At 47.3% G+C, this 20,864-nt stretch overlaps 2 protein-coding genes across 3 annotated transcripts; both read right to left on the bottom strand.

Annotated features, from left to right (window-relative positions):
• Positions 1–722: 722 nt before the first annotated feature.
• Positions 723–8,632, bottom strand: LOC123185884 (uncharacterized). Of its 2 annotated transcripts, XM_044597700.1 has the most exons (16): positions 8,187–8,632; positions 7,870–8,089; positions 6,944–7,221; positions 6,246–6,422; positions 5,355–6,101; positions 5,178–5,272; positions 4,997–5,059; positions 4,814–4,902; positions 4,631–4,720; positions 3,843–4,508; positions 3,085–3,159; positions 2,255–2,325; positions 2,110–2,167; positions 1,935–1,952; positions 1,636–1,837; positions 723–1,524 (listed from the first exon to the last, which is right to left on the bottom strand). In XM_044597700.1, exons 1-16 carry the CDS (start codon positions 8,405–8,407, stop codon positions 1,013–1,015), a joined length of 3,582 nt encoding a protein of 1,193 aa, XP_044453635.1. In that variant the 5' UTR covers positions 8,408–8,632; the 3' UTR covers positions 723–1,012. The 2 variants fall into 2 exon arrangements, with proteins under 2 accessions (XP_044453635.1, XP_044453643.1); XM_044597708.1 differs by lacking the exon at positions 1,935–1,952.
• An 8,069-nt stretch (positions 8,633–16,701) lies between these two features.
• Positions 16,702–18,197, bottom strand: LOC123070780 (uncharacterized). Its single transcript, XM_044494153.1, has 2 exons — positions 17,816–18,197; positions 16,702–17,696 (listed from the first exon to the last, which is right to left on the bottom strand). Exons 1-2 carry the CDS (start codon positions 18,105–18,107, stop codon positions 16,948–16,950), a joined length of 1,041 nt encoding a protein of 346 aa, XP_044350088.1. The 5' UTR covers positions 18,108–18,197; the 3' UTR covers positions 16,702–16,947.
• Positions 18,198–20,864: the final 2,667 nt, after the last annotated feature.

Here is a 20,864-nt window from a genome sequence, read left to right as displayed (position 1 = left end):
AGATCTCAACGCAGTCAGCACACAACTGTGCTCCAGATTTTCACATGCTAAATCCAGATGGGAAGTTCAACGTCTACGTTGTTGTGATTCAGCTTCAGCTCACATGGGTGTGCAATCTCCTATGCTTGAGAAGCTAGGCAAATCTTGTTTGTCATTGTAAAGTCGAAACTGCGGTGGCGGGGTCCAGGTGGCGTGCAATGACGAGCGGCAACTGGTTCGTTCGGTGAACTTCCGTGGCACCAGCTGTGCCTAGTCCTCCTTCGTAGTTTCTCGTCAGAGTCAAAGCTGCGCTGTCGCACGTGGCTGAGTTCTCATGCAGATCCTCATTTAGCTCCACGAGGCCTGATGTGTGTGCCGCTCAGCAGATTACGATGGTTTTCGTCCGGTTTTCCACTAACTAATTGGACAACTCACTTTCGGTTTAATTAATGGATGAGGCAAAATTACCTCCGTTTTGAAAAAACTAAAAATAAAAACAAGGCAAAGCTAGGTCTCAAAATCCTTGGTGCAAACTACGTTTGGTCATGAACTAAATGGTGCCTTGGGCGCCAACCTCCAAAAACAAGGACATCTTCCTCCATTGGTGTTTATTAACCTACAGTCCTTCTCATCAACTTACATAGTATATGTGACATTTTAATCACACCAGATGCAATTATCTTGCGACGAACAGAGGAAAAAAAATCACATCTCATCAAAATGAAAATCCACACCAGCAGAAATGAAGATGTGCCATAAACCTCAGCTTTATTTTCCTTTTTCTCGGGAACAATTTTGCGTCCCAGAAGAACAAAAAATGTTTCATATATATAACAAACAGCACCCCATATGCGCGCTCCGATAAACGGAGGCGGAATCAATCGCAGGAAACAAAATTGCAAGCTAAGATGCCATTGGCACCCTCACCATCTTATTCTTGCTAGCTACAGGAACCAATGTGCAACAATAGGTCACAACTAGCAACTACATATGCACAGTTTAAATAAAACAATCAGGTTATTCCCCTTTTCTTTCACATGAACCCAAGCTGCGTCAGGTCGTCATCAGGCACCTCAAGAACGCCTGAGAAGTCACAGTCCTGCGGCAACGACTCGTCAAGCCCGTCGGGGAACCACGAGCTGAAATCGCCGCCTTCCTGCACGTCGAGCCCCACCGGGACGTCCAACATGTCGTCGTCCAGTCCAGGCAGGCTTGCTGGCATCACGGGATGGGTGGATCGCTGGGTGGCGTTCCCAGGAGCAGCCCTTTGTTGCCGGGAGATTCTTGCTGTGCCTGAAGGGCCCGCCGACGGTTCCGGGTGCTCCTGCACTGCCGGTGCTGGAGATGGCTCAGCGGCTCTGCCTAGGACGTCGCCGGAGGCTGATAGCTGCACCAGCTTCTGCTTTGACTTTGTCTTGTTTCTGCGGTCACCGCTCCTCCCGCTGCCTGAGGAGCGGCGCCCTGATCTTCCACCGGAGCCCTTCGCCGATGCTTCTCTGCTGCGGTCCCTTTCCCTCTTGCCCTTTTTTGATCTTGTTGTAACACCTGGAAATTAATGGGCAAGCACAAGTCTATGTTAGCTTCCGAAGCACCAGTTCCAGTAACAAACAACGATATGATTTTCTCTCTTATCAACAGTGGGGGCGCGTGTATTACCTTCTGTAGACTTTGCGTCGCTGATTGGGAAGGGTGCAGATAGCACGCTCCAAAGAGAAGGCTTTCTGAAGCAGCTCTTCTTCATTCCCTCGAACCTCTCGCATCGGGCAAGGGTGCGCCTGGCAAAGGCTGAGGAAAATGCTAGTTCTTTTTCAGCCCTACTGACAACAGCCTTGTTTTGACGAGAACCGGCTCGCGTACCCTACGTATCATAAAGACATACAATCAGTATCCAGGATTACTCAGCATTCCTCTATAAACGGTACTGTTAAAGCGCTGACAAAAGAAGAATGAACAACCTCCGCAGCCTCCACACCCTACATATCATCAAGACATACAATCAGTATCCAGGATTACTCAGCATTCCTCTATAAGGAAAACTATAGTTTATAAGAGCAGGATGATCATTCTCCTGATATAAGGTATTAACACCGATATCAGAAATGCAACCATGTAGAGAGATGCCTTAAGTACCTGAAGTTTACTGTACGCGCTTTCAACCAGTTTGTTCAATGCATGTTGCTCTAAGCTCCTGTCAGGGGATTTTTTAAGTTAGCCACTGAAGAAATCCTATACAGTGCCATTTAAGATATAATCCACAAACAAAATCCATTTATACCTCTCCTCGATACTTTTTGTATCTTGAATTGCTTTGTCTAACTTATGCAATCCATATTTCTTTTCCTTCAACTGCAAAATAAAAATGATACATTATGTAAACTGTTAAACCCCTAATGAGAAGAAAACTACATATGATTCAGAGATAAGAAAAGGCATCAAAGGAAATGCATCAAATGAGAAGTCTTAAAATAGGATAAAATGAATTATCAATCTAATCAGGTTGAATCTTTATCTTATGGTGTAGATCAACCACTTAAAGCCACTGAAACTATTATATAGACCCCTTGAGGTATTCCATATTGGACTTATATGCTATTTTCTAGTGATATGGGACATACCAACTTCATTTTGTGCTGACTAGATTTGGACCCCCGCCGTTCAAATTGGAATAATCACAATTTAGGATGGCAAGATTAAGATCTATACGTGATATTATGGCTCCGAACCATCATGAAGGGTACCAAGATGCAGTTCTTCCATGGAAAATAACTAGTTGTTATTTGTTAATCATATCTGATGATGTTAATAGACGTCATTAAACACATAAGTTACATTACCCCTATACTTCCATATGTTGATGCAAGGTGAACAAGGCCTTATATGCTCGAATTCAAGTTGTCATTTTTTTTCCTTTTCGAATAACCAGTACACCAAAGCACAAGCTCTAAAAACAAACAAAATTGTAACACCTTACACTAATCTGACGCAATCACAGTAACACATTGGGAGAAAAAAGTAATAGGGTAAGCATCCATGTTTAATGAAAATGATGACATTTTACTTAAAGCGCATTCAAAGCATGTTAAAAGGAGTGGTTGCAAAGGCAACCTGATCATGTAGCCTTCTCCTCAGCTCTGAAATCATTTTATTGATGTCCTCATCCCCTTCATCATCTAGATTTGGCTGAATCATAATGCAAAGATAAGGCAAGAAACAAAAATCAAATATAAAAAGGAAAAGTTCACCCAAGTAAATTTTGATCGGCTTATTGCATAAAATTAACCAGCCATTACACAGGATGACAGGACTACACAAAAATTGAAATATGCCGAAAATGACATCAAATATCAAAAGTAAAAAACTGCTAACTAAGTGTATGCCTAGGCATATTATGCTCCTAACCATGTTAGCTACCAGAGTAAAACAGCCGATAATATATAGTAGCAATTGCATACTAGGATACCGATATTAAGGCATTTCCTGCAAGGATCTCAACTACTCTTCGAAATCATCTGCGTTTGTGGCTACTTAATAAATTATCTTAAACTATGACGAGCATCAAACCATACAACACAGCTCCTCAATTTTTAACCCTTCCATGTACAAGGTTCAAATGCCCAACATTAATAGTTTTACGTTTACAAAAGGTATAGAAACCTTGTGTGCCACAGATGACATCCAAGGAAGATAAGTCCCTGTCAACTAACATCCCAACAAACAAATGAGACTGCTCACATTTTGCCAATTTGTGATGTTTCATGTTACCTGATTCCTAGGCATATAAACTTATAAAGAACTACATACAGGGGTATTTAAGTTTTCAAATGCTCAAGATGTTAAGAGATTTAGGCTTTATGGAATCATACCACTGTCTCCAGACAAATGCCAATACTTTCCAGCTCAATCAGAATCTTATCATCCATAGACATCTGCATGTACTGATATTCATGTGGAGGTATAGAGATATTTTTCCTTGAATTTCCACACTGCTGTGAAATCTGTGGTATTAAGTCATGCAAATGGCCATATTCTGGGTGTACAGCACCATTGAATCCATCTGACAAACTCTCGCAATGGATCGAAGTTTGACTACTGGAGCTCATGAAATTGCTCGAAGCTGTGTATCCATCGCACAGGCTCTGATTTACCACTGAAGAATTGCTTGAGTGTGTAAAATCCACACTCAACCCAGAATTATATGCTATGTCACTGACTTGAACTTCATTAGTTAGGTATCTGTGGGCAGTGCAGGGAATATGGCTATCTGAAATATCGACAAAGATGTCTCTTTGCACATCACTGGAGCCAGAAAAATTATCTTCCATGATTAAAGCTGAAAGGAGTCTGTGTGCCATCGGGGCCATCTCATGAAACCATTCGTTGGGTTCTACATTTTGTGGCCCATTGATGAGGTTTTCCTCGCCAGGGATACAACTTCTGACAGGTCCTTTTGTTCTAACTCCACTGGTTTTGCTTAGCTCGGATGAGAGAGATGAATTAGATGCAGCCAGCACCTGAGAAGAAATCTCCTCCTGTAGATGTTATGGAACACGTCAAGCACTGAAGCAAGATACGAGCTCTAAAAGTGAGATGAACTTCATGAGAGGGCAAAGTTTTATTAGATGGGATGACTCACGCAAGAAGTGTAACATACCATTGTTTGTGGTTTGATGCAGTCGGTGGATGCTATGACATTATGTCCACCATAGGACATGTTCATCTCAAGCTCTTCCACAAGGTCAATCTGACAATGAACTTCAAGTGAGAATTTATCCAAACCCAACAAGGAAGCAAGTATGGTCGAGCATGGCATATTTAAATTATAATGGGCACCAACCTGGTGCTCTAAGAAAGCTAAATTTTCAGAGCTTATGAAAGTTAGCATTGGCTCCATCTCCTTCCAAAAAGGTCCAGAATATGCACCAACTGCAGAAAAAAGAAAAAGGAAAGTTATAGCGCATCAGCCCAAAGAGATGTGACATAGCTCAACCGGCAAAATCAGACAAGAGAATAAACGCACTGATAGCACTGCGAGCAGCATTTGCAGCAGCTAAAAGCTCCTCTAGGTCACCGTCTGGTTCAGCTGCAATGATCAGTTAGTTATTAAAATCGATAGACTAAATTAGGGCAGAGGAGATGGAAAGTATCCAAAATTGAACCATGATAGTTGAAGCATAAAGGTGAAATGTCTTTCTACAAACCTGGTATAACTGTAGGCTTGCAATTCAGAGTCTGTTCATGACTGGGTGAAGTTTTGCAGTCAGAAGGTTTAGTCATCATGGAGTGCCCCACTTTACTGCACCAGCGTTTAGAGGCCCCAAATCAGTTTCATATAAAGAAACTAAAATTCACATTGTTACTGAAGAAGCATTAGGTACCTTTCATTGTTTTCTTCTCCAGCTCTTCCACATTTTAGTGGTTTTCTTGTTCCTGTAGCATCCAAATTTTCTTCTGATATTGAAGAGCACCCTTTTAAGTCCATAGAACCTCTTCCGCTCCTCCCGTGCCGAAGAACACCTCCATGTTCAGGTTTTTCTTTTGAAGGTGCCTTATTTGATGGAACAATTGATCCTGTTGCATTGTGGACTGCAGTTGCCTCCTCATTCTCCAGTTCACCACTATTCTTAACTTTCTCCTTGGCTATGCTTTCGGTAGCAGCGAGCCGCCCACTTTCAAACAACCCAACAGGAGATGAGATGTTATCAATCTTGGCTACTGTTTGTGAATTACTGCCGGTAACGGTTTTTGGAAGCAAAATACTGCATGACTCAATAGATGCTGGCCTAGCAGCAGTATCAAGTGGAGATCCATCAGATAAGGCTTCATCTAAATTTGAGACTGGAGACACTACATTCGCTCTCCTTGTCCGTGAAATTTTCTGTGGGCGCTGACCAACCCAAGCAATCGGAGGTGTGGACGCATTTGAAGGTGTCGAACCACCTGAACGTTTGCGGTTTGTCATGCTTCTCAAAGGTGAGGCTTTATTTGAGCAAGGTGCTTCTTCGCACTCATCGCTTACTCCAGCTGAACGTTGGAAGGGGGGCATGACAAGTGAACTTGTTCTTGGTGACCTGCATGCTTTAGTCTTGGGCGAGGGACTTAAGTTTGTATCAGAAGTATGTACCCTGCATATACAGAAATGCAGCAGATCATCACAAGAATTAAGAATGATAATGTTGCAGTACTTATTCAAGTATATGCAAACAAAGTGCGATTTGTCAAGATGAGAGGTACTTATGCATGAGAATAAAGTAAAGGACTATGCTTACTTGTTTCCTTTTATCATAGCACGCTCCTTTCCAGGTCCAGCATGCCGGATTCTTCTTTCATTTGGTAGACTGGCATAATCCACATCAATCTTGGATAGAATACGCAACCCAATGTTATTCTGCTGAAAACTGCTATCCATCTTGCTACCTGCTACTGCTCCGACAGAAGCTCCATGTCTGCAACAAAAGAATGAAAAACGGTGAGTTCTAACCTGGTGATGAAATGATGACATAATTAGCAGAACACGTATCCACATATAGCCAAATAGTGCTGGTAGAGGATTTAAGTTGAGTAGATAAGCAGCACAAATATGATTGCAACCTAACGAAAACCTATGTAGATCAAATAAATAAACAACAGCTCAGCCAAGAAAGAGTTGAAGAAACCCCAAGTATCAATCCTGTGGTTACGCCTGATCGGCATACATAGTAATGGCATTCATCTTTCTCGTGATGCTTGACTTTTTTCAATGCACTGCATGTCAGGCCTCGCGCTCTATTTCAATTATGAACTTTGTCTGTATGATGCTTAAAAACCTAGATGTCACATTTACCATAGTACTATGCTTGAGTTGTTTTCACATTACAAACTTTAGTTCAGCATAGTACTCAATTGGGACTAAGAATCAATTAACCTGAGTTTTCGGCCAAAAAAACGAAAACTTGAAGCAACAGGTAAGCACGCCAAACAAATTTACCTGAATGCAAGACCATCACTAGACCGCGGACGTGCTTCGTTAGCTGGCCTGTTTTGACCCACAGGTTTAACATCTCGATCAGCATCATTGCTTCTACTGAGCATTGTTCCCAGAGAGCGCTTGCGTTTTACTTTGGGTGAGCACTGTGATTTGTCCTCAGACAACTCCGATACTGTAACAGATGTTCTTGCACAAGTTTTTTCCTTCTCCAGTGGTGACGTTTTAGCACTATTAGCTAGAGGACCTTGCCTTGTCGGAACACTACCACGTCCTTCCAACTGAAATATGCAGAAATACATTGAAATAAGTTGAAATCGCAGAAAATGGTAGCACAGGAATTTTTTAAGGAGTATGAAAACATAATGAGTGTGACTGTTACAGAAACTGTGGAGAGAATAGCAGAGATAAAAACACCTTTTAAACTGAGATAGGTCACTCAAACAAGCTCACCCAGAGTTACAGTTTTTATTTTATTTTCAAATCCCCGAGGAACGAGTTACAACAGGGAAGTACAAATCACAGAGGCCAATCCATAGAAATTCGCAAGTTTTAGGATAGGTTCAAAACTGAAGACTGCATTTGGATTATGAAATGACCACACTAGCAACAAAGACTGAATGGTCAGAGAACAGAGCAGGAACATCGGTTCTTTCTATGGGCATTAAACCTAAATCACCATCTTCCCACCCTTGTTCTGCTTTAAAGAAGGCCAGAAAATTGTATGAAATCTTATACAAATTATAAGATTAAAACAAGGGCAGGTAGATGGCATTGGCAGTTTAGCCCAAATTATAACATTTGCTTAAGCTACAAATTATAAGCCTGAAAGCAATAAGACTAAAACCTGGTGAACTGACAACTGAATATTTGAAAGCATCGATAATGGAACAATGTCACTTGACAGATTAATAAAATGCGGCACGAACCCGTCCTTCTGTCATCGAGGACCGCATGCGCTTGCTGATTGCCCCCAGGGAGCTGTTGTTGTAGCCCTGAGCACCGGCCCTCGACGCGGCAGCGGGGGCCGCAGGTGGTGGCGCCCCTGTCTTGGCGGCGCTGGCGTCGCTCCTCTGCCGCCTGCGCGTGACGACGTTCTTGTACTTTTCGATCTTCTGGATCGCGTCCTCCAGCGACCGCACCTTGTCCCTGGCAGAGAGACCGATCAACCAACTAGCGACGGCGCAGGCACAGGGGACAAGCACCGGTACAGGCGGCGGCGGTGGGTTAGGATTGGGGCACGTACCTGGCCTTGCCGGAGGACTCGGCGACGCTGTCGCGGACCCGCCGGAGCTCCTCGGGCGGGTCGCCCGCCTGGAGCGCCCGCCGCAGCTCGGCGTGGCGCGCGTGCCTGGGCTCCCCCGCCGGGGGGACCGTGCCCAGCGAGATGTACTTCGCGAGACCAGTGGTCGGAGGGAGAGGGGGAGCCCCCGCCCCCTCGCCGCCCTCGCGGGGCGCGCCGGCCATGGGGGGGCGCGAGACTGGACGGGCCGGCGGGCTAGGGCTGGGCGGATGGATAGGCTGGGCCACGGCGAATGCTGCCGAGGCGGACGCGCGCGGCGACGGGGGCTAGGGGGGCGGCGGAATTGTGCCGGCGCGCGGTGGAGGGCCGGCCGCGGCGGGGGAGAGGGGAAGGGCCGGCGGCGATGGGGAGAAAGGCGCAGGCTTTGCTGAAAGGGATGGATTTGATGATGGATAGGGATGGATGGAGGGGAGGGTGGGATTGGAGTCAACCTCTTTCCCTAGGATGGGTCAACGGCAATAGAGCACGTGCCACTCTAGTTTTTTTTTCACTTGTGGTAATTTAGGGCACCAAAGGTCCCTCCAAAAGGTGCCGAGTTTAGATGAACGCTCGTCGAATCCCATGAAAAAATTGCATTCGTCCAAAAAAATAGAAACTTTGCATTTCATTCTTTTGTGTGAATGAGTTGTGGCTCTATATTAATCAAACATTGGCGTTACATGAAATCCCCAAAAGGAAAAAAGGAAAATACAATGCACTTCTGAAAATACAATGCACTCCTCAGGGATTCTGCCATCTTGCACAATCGATGGCGCGCCGAAATTGATGTTGTTGGAGTTTCATGCCATTGCTAGAACAATAAAGTTGCATCCACACAGGCGGCTGGGAAGCCATCGATCTTTGTCGTGAAGTGTTAGAGACATTGACCCCGAAGGGTTCATGGCCCAAAGAAGAAGATGGTGCTGAGCTGATTACACCTAGACGTCCGCTTGAGTTGAGGGTGTAATAAATAGTCACCGCTACAGCCAAAGCACCACCAGCCCGACGAAAGACACAACCGACTCTCCTTGCATTGCCTGCAGAGGAAAGGCAAACCTTTTCGCCCGATCCTTTCACTAGATCTGAAGGCGCACGCACCGCCAAAGCCGAAGAAGCCAGAGAAGGACTTATTGCGCACCACCACCACCGCTGCCGGAAGAGCTGAAGCGACAGACAATAAAGACCTACCTACCTATCAGGATTTGTTGCGGGTTCCAACATCTCACGCATTGCCTGAGACATAGAAGAAGTCAAATGAACCATTATGAAGTGGTGTTGCCACCACTGCTAGAAGGACCAACGCGACAAACACCGAAGACCTATGAAAAGCCCCAAGAAGAGAACGAGCTAAAACTCCCACCGATAGATTGGGGCCTCCCTGCACTCCCCCACCCGCGGAGCCCATGAAGGAGGAGAACGTCGATGAACTACCAGCGGAGGAGATGTGGCAGCTGGAGGAATCTAGATCCGTAGGTAGGACCACGACTATACGTATGGAAAAGAACAGCTAAATCATAGAAAAATTAATGTTTGTTGTTCTAATAAGGATGGTTACTACTTGATGCTTATGTCAGTTTGTGAGGTTTGAAGAGTAAGTGTAGTAAAAGCAAAGGAGAAAGATGCAAAAGCAATGAAAAAGACAAATCGACACTAGTACAAGTTCGTACATGGACCTGTTCAATCTACCACCATTGATGTTTAAAGAAAAGCATTACATTCAAATTGGTAAGGGCATATCCAGCCGTTGCCCCCCCCCCCAGGACGCATAAAAATCGTCCCCTGGGGGCGAGCCGGCGATACAATCGGCGCTGGGGGCTGTTTTGCGCCCAGCCGTCGCCCTCAGCTCGTCCGCAGGCGCCGAAATTGGCCTACTTTGCAGCCCAATTTCGGCGAATAAAGGGCCCATATGGGCGAGAATAGGCCCATATTCGGCGTGGTCTCGCCGTGTCTCAGCGTTCAATTATCAACACAATTATTTCTTATCACATATTTCATCACAGAAAAGTCAAATACTTCAACAAAATAGTACAACAACAAATAGTTCAATACAAATTATATAGTTCAACAAATAAAAACTCATATTTCATCACATGGCGTCCCCCTTGAGCCTCCATAGGTGCTCAATCAGATCTTTCTGCAGTTGATGATGCACCTGTGGGTCTCGGATCTCCTGACGCATACTAAGATAGGCAGTCCAAGTTGCCGGTAGCTGGTGATCAACTTCGGCTAGAGGACCCTGCCTGTAGTATGGTTCAGTGTCAAACACTGGGTCTTCTTGTTCGCTCTCGATGATCATGTTGTGCAAGATGATATAGCAAGTCATAATCTCCCACATTTGATCTTTGGACCAGGTCTGAGCGGGGTACCGAACAACAGCAAATCGAGATTGGAGCACACCAAATGCCCGCTCGACATCCTTCCTGCAAGCCTCCCGAAGCTTCGCAAACCAGGCGTTCTTGCCTCCTGCCACAAGGTTTGAGATCGTCTTCACAAATGTCGACCATCTCGGATAGATGCCGTCAGCTAGATAGTACCCCTTGTTGTATTGGTGCCCATTGATCTCGAAGTTCACCGGAGGAGAATGGCCCTCAACGAGCTTGGCAAAAACAGGAGAGCACTGCAGCATGTTGATGTCATTGTGAGTTCCTGGCATACCAAAGAAGGAGTGTCAAATCCAGAGGTCCTGTGTGGCTACCGCCTCAAGCACCACACTGCAACCGCCTTTTGCGCCTTTGTACATCCCCTGCCAACCAAATGGGCAATTCTTCCATTTCCAATGCATGCAGTCGATGCTTCCAAGCATCCCAGGAAATTCTCTTGCTGCATTCTGGGCTAGGATCCGAGCAGTGTCTTCCGCATTGGGTGTTCTCAAGTATTGTGGCCCAAACACTGCCACCACTGCCCGACAGAACTTGTAGAAACACTCTATGCTGGTGCACTCGGCCATGCACCCATAGTCGTCGAGTAAATCACTGGGAGCTCCATATGCAAGCATCCTCATCGCTGTCGTGCACTTCTGGATGGAGGTGAATCCAAGAGCGCCAGTGCAATCCATCTTGCACTTGAAGTAGTTGTCGAACTCCTGGATGGAATTCACAATCCTGGGGAAGAGCTTTCGGCTCATCCGATAACGGCGCCGAAATGTTCTCTCGCCATGAAGTGGAGCATCGGCGAAGTAGTCGGAGTAGAGCATGCAGTAGCCTTGGAGACGATGCCGGTTCTTTGCTTTCATCCGCCCCGGCGCCGAGCCACCTCGCCGCGGCTTTTCATTGCTCGCCAGCAGCTGGGCGAGGGCGGCGAGCACCATGAGATGCTCTTCTTCCTGGACATCGGCCGCGGCTTCCTCCTCCAGCAGCGCGGTGAGCTCTTCCTCCTCATCCGAGTCCATCGCCGAGGCAGGCAAAACGCCGAACACCTTGCGCTCGGTGGGCGTGTACCTGCCGTTAAACCGCGCCTCCGCGGCCGGAAACGGCGGCCGGAAACGCCCAGCTGCTGTGGGAGGGGCTGCCGCGGCGAAGCACTGCTATTTTCCGGCGGGGAATGGCTATCTAGCGGAGTAGGGCGGCGGCCGTCGCCGGGATATAGCTAGTGGTGGCCGAGGGCGCGGGGGGTGCGAGGCGAGCCGGGGGAAGAAAACCTTGACTTTTCCCCTGTCGGTGTGGGCCAGGCGTGCTTTTCCCTAGCGCCGGAGCCCCCAACTGCTCCCCAGCGCGCCGGGTTCGGCTTGTGACCGCCGGGCGGAAAAAAGGTTCGAACCGGCGATTTTCGGCGTCCTGGATCGGTGTGGGCCAGGCGTGCTTTTCCCTAGCGCCGGAGCCCCCAACTGCTCCCCAGCGCGCCGGGTTCGGCCTGTGACCGCCAGGCGGAAAAAAGGTACGAACCGGCGATTTTCGGCGTCCTGGGGGCGCGACTGGGCCGTTTTTTTGGCGCTGGCGCCGAAAAAGTGGCCTGGGGGGCCCTGTTGGGGGCGTGGCTGAAGATGCCCTAAGAACCATAAGATCGCCTCTCTTGACCCTATAGATAGCCAGATCGGACGCTCTACACAAGCCAAACCTAGCCATGGACAACAACTATAAAGATTCTCAGATGGTTTGTATAGGCCTGACCGACTGCTTGAAGTCACCGCTTGAAGTCATTTAAACCTTCAACAACTGGAGATCAAGAACTTTTGAATGCACTGGACAAACTAAATTGACTCTCTTTGTGAAGGTTGATCATCCTTCTATGCCAACAAACTCGGTGGGGACAAAACTTTGAATTGTCCATTCGAATTTTGGTTCGTGGTATGAAAATCCATACTTGAAGTGGGAATGGAAAGGTGATGAATAGGCAACGAAGATGGGACACACAAGCAAGCAACTACTATCTCCTCATTACCAAAAAAATGCTAGTTTTGGCACTAATCTTTAAGATATATACAACATTGACTACCGATAGTATTGTGTCATATGTATAAAACCACATGAAAATATAATATTCTAGAAATACTTTTGTTATATGGAGGAAGTAGAATACATCATCATATTTAATTACTGGGATTGAGCATCTGGTCTAATACACAGTGGTAAAGAAGAAGTGATTGTCGATGGTACAAGTGACTCAAATTTTGGGAATTTCTGATCAATTTTGTTTTACACTATTGAAGTGTGTGAGCATGCGCGCGCACACACACAAATGCAACTGTAACAAGCCGAATAAAGAAATGATTGAATAAAAACAATTGAACAAAACAGATAGAATTTTCAATAAAAATTCAGGCGCTGATGTTCTAGCGGTTCTGAAAGGGGAAACAATAGAACACATGTCAACTTGGTTCCATTGTGTTTCAAACACTATGTGCCCTCTCAAGAATGTATTTCTTGGTTGTCGATGTGGAGATAGTTATTTAATTAGTGCCTCGCAAATAATTATCATCTATGCAAGTTGAGCGTAGCTGAGATGGTTATGCTCCTTATGGTGCAGTCAGCCCACTAGGGATCAAGTCTTAGACTTGGCACTAGTGCTCGCGTTTTTCTGAATTTACTTCAGGCTTTCAGACAATCTTCGTTTAGTGAGATGAGATGTTCCCATCAACTACTACGAGGCACCTGTGGCAATTTCGTCAATCTCAAGATGTTATGTCAGCTTAGTATCTCGGAGGTGCTTATAGGGATAGAGTGTGCGTGTGTGCATTCATAAGATTGAGTGTATGTGAGCATCTGCGGTTTTACTATGTTAAAGAAAGGTAATGGGATCCCAAAGATAATTATCATTTATTGATATCATTAATATGTGAACATGAAACACCAAAAACATCTATTTTGTATAGAAAACCTGAAAAAGATATATTTGGAGTTCACATAAAGTAACTAAGTAAACCCATAGGAGCCAATATTGCCTAGCCATATACACCCTTTGTTCCTAAATTTAAGATGTTTTGACAGTTCAATTAGTAGCAGGATTTAACAAAATTGTTTCCTTTTGTTGGAGCACAACCCAAAGGTTCACATGTTGTCGACTGAACATCTCAGTCATTGGCGGGAATTTCACCCGCATCCGATTTCCAATTCTTGTTCACCCCAGATGACTGTGTTGGGTAAATTATGACCTCGCTCGATCGTATTAGATGAGCAACAACCGCTTAGTCACGGTACTGGCTTATAGACTAATATGTCACACTTTAGCTAAGCATCCTGCAAAGAGACTCCCGAGAGCTAAAAGTATTAAAGTAATGGCCATAGGATGGGCGCATCATGACATCGTAATCTGTCTCGTCCTGTTAGAATAAACCCAAGGCATACCGTTGATCATCCGAGGACCAAGCAATCACACGAGCATGAGACCGAGATTTGTTAATGAGGTTCATCGACATGGCTACATCCCCGGGGCTTGACTACGGGCGCTCCCCCTTGCGTACCTGTGCTATTATGTTGGCATAGGTTACATCGTGTGTCTACCCCCGCTATATATGAGAGGCCTAGGATACAAGTGTCCTATTAGGACACGACTCCACATCCTATGTAAACACAATACAACTCCTAGTCCAACTGTAACCTACCTTGTACACAATATTCGACGCAACTCTAACAAACTCCATCTTGGCGAATATTCTCCACCACCTTGAATTCGTCAATGTGTCAAACTTCCATGTACATTGGACTTAAGCTTATCCCATGAGTACCGCTACTACTCCAAAGACTCCATATGACTCCACCTGCAACTTGTAGTTTCTTCTTTTCTTGACCACAGTCAACACTCGAGCAAAATTAAGTTCCTCTTTACTCTAGTGTATGCTCCCAACTTCCAGAGCTTCGTTCAACGCATCACACACTGATCACTGACCTGCGTGAAAATGAACAACTCACATATTGGGTGTCACACATAAAAGTTACCTGAACTCAACATCACCGCTCCTTTCTTGACCACCTGTCTGAAACTTGAAGGAACTTCACCCTTGCTTTTAGTCATCCCGAGTCAAATTCACAGTTGTCTCACCACATGTATGACCACCAGAGCCCTGGCCCGTCTTCATGACCCGTGCATACCGCACGCCTCGCCGCTATTACCGCGTCGAGCCTCCGCTGTCCCGGTCGAGTCTCAAGGGTCGCGAACCCACACCACTCAACCCCTACTGCAGAGTACCACCGATCATCATCGACCGATGACGAGTTTCACGCTTCCATCAGACCACTGGGCTCCAGTCCAAACTGCATGTCACTCGCTTTTCCTCCTTGCTGAATAGGCTTCGATTCCCCGGATCCTTACACCGTAGCCCCTCAATCCAGCTCCACCTTCAACATGACTCCATGGTAGATGATTAGTCCACCCCTGCGCCTCATCGACTTCAAGCTCCGTGTATACACCACCTTGAATTAATCCCGCGCCATAGTCTTGTCGAAGCCGCACAAGCCCATGGGCCTACGCCACGTGTTTCCACGCCCTAGAAGTCGGTCACCATCAGCATCACGCTCCTACGTCGTTAGCGCCGAACCCATCACCGTCTTCTGTATCAACCGACTTGCGTCGATCCCGTCAAACTGTCCAGTCCGACCCAGCCGAACTCGTTCGACTGTACGACACGCTCGAGGCTCCCATACCGTCTTCGGCGAATTCCCATGCATCACATGATAATTCTATCACAATTGACATGACTTCCTGCAACGCCTTCAAGCATCCCTGTCGCGCCAACAATCTTTCATTCATGTCTGCTATAACCCAAGGTTTTCAGTTCCACGAACTTCTCCGCCTCAAACCTGACACCCATTGACACCATGCATGGTTCTTTGTACGGCTGACCCGTGAAAAATATCCGAGCTATCACCGCGACGCCGAAGTACACAAGCACTTCCGTGCACAACTCCAGCCAAACAAGACCTCCTGGTCTTCACGCGATGGGCAGCTCCCTTGACACTAATTTGGCTTGCTTTGCTTTGCCAACCCTGTGCTATTCCGATGGATCCATATCCCTTGGATTCTTCTTTCGCCGATTGATTTGCCTCTCGCCGTGTCATACGTGGACTCAGTCCACTTTTGGTCCAAACAAATCTCATCAGGTGCCTCCGCTATACGACCCAAATTGCGATTCCACCAGCACAAACTGCATACCACACAACACCTTTGGCCTGCCCGGCCACAGCACGCCACCTGGGCCTCACACAGGGCCCGGCCAGCCACGCGCTCCTTCCAAGACTCTCCAAGCACTGCGCCGAGCGCTCTGCCCTGCTGCACCGCCTTGGGCCTCGCCTAGGCTTCCACTGCTGCACGCACCAGCCGCCAGCGATCCCACCAGCACGTACGCGCTGCTTGATGCTCGCCCGATCCATCCATCCGATCGATCGCCGCACATCCCCGCGCGTGTGCCGTTGTACACGTATACGAGCCTTCTGTTGATCCGACGCCCTTTGCAACTCGCCACCGCTGACGCATCCACCACGCGCCTGTTTCTTCTTCATCCTTGTCGATCAACAATCTACAACTTCCGAACAACCTAGCTCTGATACCATTTGTTAAAATAAATCCGAGGCATATCGTTGATCATTCGAGGACCAAGCAATCACACGAACACGACACCGAGATTTGTTAACGAGGTTCACCGACATGGCTACATCCCTGGGGCTTGACTACGGACGCTCCTTCCCGTGACACCGTCACAATACCGCACACCGGCCAGCCGAGCGTCGGCACACGCCGCCGGCTCCCCCTTGCGTGCCTGTGCTATTATGTTGGCATAGGTTACATCGTGTGTCTACCCCCGCTATATATGAGAGGCCTAGGATACAAGTGTCCTATTAGGACACGACTCCACATCCTATGTAAACACAATACAACTCCTAGTCCAACTGTAACCTACCTTGTACACAATATTCGACACAACTCTAACACGCCCGAATGAATTAGTTGTACTATGTAAAACATTTTGAATATATGCATTTTAGCAATTTGGAAAGAAAAGACAATAGGCAGTATACATTCCATATGCATGATGGCTTACTTTACTATATATAGACTTCGAACTTATTTCTCATTTTTAATTAATTATTGTCAAAACAATACATATCCACTTACATATATATACCAACAAATTAATCGTCAGGATGGTCAATCCATGACAAAATACTTTAACAAACATTACTTAGCAGATCAGATACGTAGAGATCGCTAGTGCACGTTACTTTAGTTGAAGGTTGACGCCAGACGCAGCACATACGCTAGCACGCAAGTACTGGCTGGTTGACTCTTCGGTGGCCTACACGTACTTGGCGTCCGTGACCATGGCGATGCCGCCGGCGGTGCGTGCTGTTGCCGCGGCGGGGCGGCCGAACCTCGTGACGGCGCAGTCCGAGGCGAACAGGGCCGAGGAGACGTAGTCGGCGGTGCCGCTCATGACGGGCATCTTCGAGGTGACGTTGAGCTTGTTGACGTAGTCGGAGCGGTAGGTCTGGCCGAGCACGCCGTGGACGTCGTCGGAGAGGGCCTGGAACTTGAACCCGAGGTCGAGGTGCGCGAGGCAGTCGTCGGCGGTGACGCCATAGCTGTGCACCTTTGACTCCTCGGCGGTGATGGGCACGGCATTGGCCACGATCCGGAACACCCCTTTGAGCTCGACGACGACGTTGTTGGCCTGCGCCGTGCGGGTGATGGAGAGGCCTGGCACGGAGGTGGACGACCAGCGCGCGCCGTCGGCGGGAGCCAGATCGACGCGCTCGTCGTCGAAGGCGATGTCAAGGTGGTCGACGTCGGAGTCCCACCGGGTGGAACGCACGGCGCCGAGGTGGAGGCGGTGGTGGGCGAACATGACACCCACGGCCTGGATCCAGGTGAAGTCGCGGCTCGTCGCGGGGTTGTGGTTGCCGATGAAGTGCGCGTTGATGTGGAGGTCGTCGTCGGAGAGGATGCAGAAGTCCTGGTTCTTCTTGCCGTGGAAGTAGAAGTTGTTGCCGTCGCCGCCGGTGAAGCGCGGGTCGCCGCACGACGCCCCCGCGTAGAAGTCACACACTGCATGCAAAAAAGTGCATCATGCATGCAGGAAGATTAGCATATGCATGTATAAGTGCACTACAAAAATTACACTCAATTCATCAAGTAATAATAGCCATGCTGTATAAACTACGTACGGCAGAAGGTCATGCAGGATGGGCAGAGGACGAGGCACTCTTTGGGGCAGCGGCTGGGGCAGGTGGCCTCGCACCCGGGCCGCTTCTTCTTGGTGTCGGTGCAGGTGAACTTGCTGTTGCGCTTCCCGCCCCCCGGCTTGATCACCACCAGGTTGCTGCCCTTGGGCACCGTACGCACCTGTGGCGGCGGCGCCTGGGCCGACGCCGACGACGCCATGAGCGTGCACAGGACTAGGAGGCTCGCGCCGATCGCGCACGCGGCCACGGCGGTCGACGGCCACCGCACCGCCATTGCTAGCTGCGGCTCGACAAGCTAGTGACTTGTTGGATTGTGGATTGATGTGTTTCTTTGGCTAGCTCTTGATGGTTGTCGTTGTTGTGGTGGTGGTGGTACTAGGGTGTGTGTCTTATAGCGGCTGGGCCTGGGCGCCATGAATTAGCTAGGGGAGTTGACCTAGAGGCAAAGCTGCCGGAGGGTACGTGCCGGGCCAGCAATGGGGCTGGCTTTTCTTACCTGCGAAGCGTGCGTGCATGGGTGCACCACGACCACGAGACGGTCATTATTGCATGCACACTTGCATAAGTTTTATTAAGTCACAGGTGATCAGGTTGTAGAGCTAGCCAGGTGACCGATCAGGAAGTAGCTGCATTTCTCCCCGCTAAGCTACCGAACGTGGTGTGCATATATAACACAGAGTAATTATTGCATGCACACTTGCATCAATCGAGTGCCAAGCCAGTTGAGAGTCAAATGTACATGCTTCGACGTGAAAAAATAGGAACCTATGAAGACCGTGCATTTTTCCCATTTCTCCCTGCTAAGCAACCCTACATAGGTAATGCAAAAACCGCTCCATTGCTTGGTGAATTACGCTCCTACGTGGATAACTCTAGGATGGTCAATGGCGTCGCCCGCACGTACGTACGTACGTACGTACGTGTCCCATACATAACATGCATGCAGTGCAAAGCATGTATTTTTTGTATATAGGCCACTAGCTACCGTCCAAGCTGTCGGTCCGTTCCACTAGTCGACTCAGCCATCTTCTTTCTTCCTCTTTGGTCTCGCGTCGTCGTCACTTGATCACCTTTTGCCGACGTAGAGGTTGTACCGCGTGGAATTACGGCGAGACTAGCGGCGCATATGCATGTTACGTGCTCCTACATGGCGTAAAGACCGGGGCTTGTCAATGCGTTGACGCGGCGAGCTAGGGAGTTAACTAATCTTGGCACCGCGTGGCGCCACCGCCGGCCGGCGAGGCAGTACTGCCTGACGCGCAGTACACGGTTGCACCGCGTAGGCGTCGACACGCAGACATGCAACTCCTTCATGATAGTATACAAAGAGACTGTTGCACATGAAAAACTTTTCCACGCCTTCCTACGATTCTGCGACTATGGAGTGCCTAGTGAAGGGAACCTTGCAACAACTTTTCTCGTAGCTGGCTAGTAGGCTAGTACATACGATCATTATTGTTTCAGTACCCTTTTTGCTGCTATGTGCTAGAATTTTTATGCCATGATAAACTCTAAATTCTCCGAGCCTTGAAGCCTTTTGCGGCCACCAAATCGAAACTAGGAGTTCCTTTATTCGTGGAGGTTATCATTTTAGCAGCCTGGAGTATTTAGATGGTCTGAAACAATAGGATTCTCATAGAAAGAGAACCATATCGGTGAAATTTCCAACAGTAATGTTTCCGCAACAAATAAAAACGAGATTTCAACAGTAATGAACATGGGGCGATGTACATATAGAAAATCCAGAGGGGTGCATGATACATACTAGACGTATCTATAATTTTTGTTTACTTCATGCTATAATTATATCATAATGGAATAGTTTTGATATCAAATTTTATTATTTTTCTTGACTAACCTATTAATTCAATGCCAAGTGCCATTCCCCCCCCCCCTCCCCCCTATTTTTGGACTTTTCTAGAAAACCAGTTTTTGGGGACCAATAAAATCAGAAAATTTATTTCTGAAAGTTTTGAGACGACACGAAGCCAATGGCACATGCGACAGTAAAGAGCCTCTCCCGTGGGCCTTACGTGGTCCCACCACGTAGCCTAGGGTTGCAGCGGATGGGCCTCCTCTACCACCTATTTCTTCAGCCGCCATTATATACTCCCAAAAACCCTTAAAATAATGGTCGAGGATTTTCCACTGCCACACCTCTCTGTTCCATCACCCAATATGGAGGCCTTTTCTCGGTACTCTGCCGGAGGGGGAATTCCTCATGACAACCATCTATATCAACCTTGCCGCCCCCATCCTCATGTGTGAGTAGTCCTCCTTTGGACTATGGGTCCATAGGAGCAGCTAGGTGGCAATATCAACCTTTTTCTTCAATATATTACATGAGCTAGCCTACATGATTATGCTTCATCTGATGTCATTTTTAAGGCGTCTTTGTTGCGGTGTGATGAATTTCCACTTTATGAACAAATTGCACATGTTTTATTCATGCATTCATATGAGTTATTTGCTGCATAATTTGTATACATATACACTCTCCAATCTATTAATCTTCAATTGGCCATGTTTACATGAATGATCTCCAAGAGAGAGTTGTGTGTGTTAGTTCAGTTCAATCTTATGAGGATTAATGCACTTTGTGTTTGGAATTGATTATTGCAACAAAGAAATAAGAGTACAGATTGTAAATGAAATTAAAAGTGCGTTGATCGAGGTTGAAAGCAATCAGATGAATTGAGCGGGATCCATAGTTTGGCTAGTTAGACTTTGTTTTTCTGTTAATAAAGTTTGCATGATGGTTTTGGTGGATGTGACGTCCACATGCACGTAGCTAGGCTGGAAGTGCCGCATGCACGTTCCTCTCTTCTTTTTGATTTATTCCGTTAGCATGGCACACAAGAAGCAGACATGTGGGATGGCGTGGCATACCTGGATAACCAGGAGTTTGTTACAGAGGAATGAATAACAGAAAAATCATTGTTGGGTTTAGTCCCACATCAGCTGTGAGAGGAGACAGAACACGACTTACGGGGGCGTCTCCTCCTATCAGGGTAGTCTTTTGGGGGGAGAG

Source organism: Triticum aestivum, chromosome 1A (assembly GCF_018294505.1).
Source record: "Triticum aestivum cultivar Chinese Spring chromosome 1A, IWGSC CS RefSeq v2.1, whole genome shotgun sequence".
Lineage (NCBI taxonomy): Eukaryota > Viridiplantae > Streptophyta > Magnoliopsida > Poales > Poaceae > Triticum > Triticum aestivum.
Note: the sequence above shows the minus strand (reverse complement) of the source record. Positions and strands in the feature narration are given on the sequence as shown.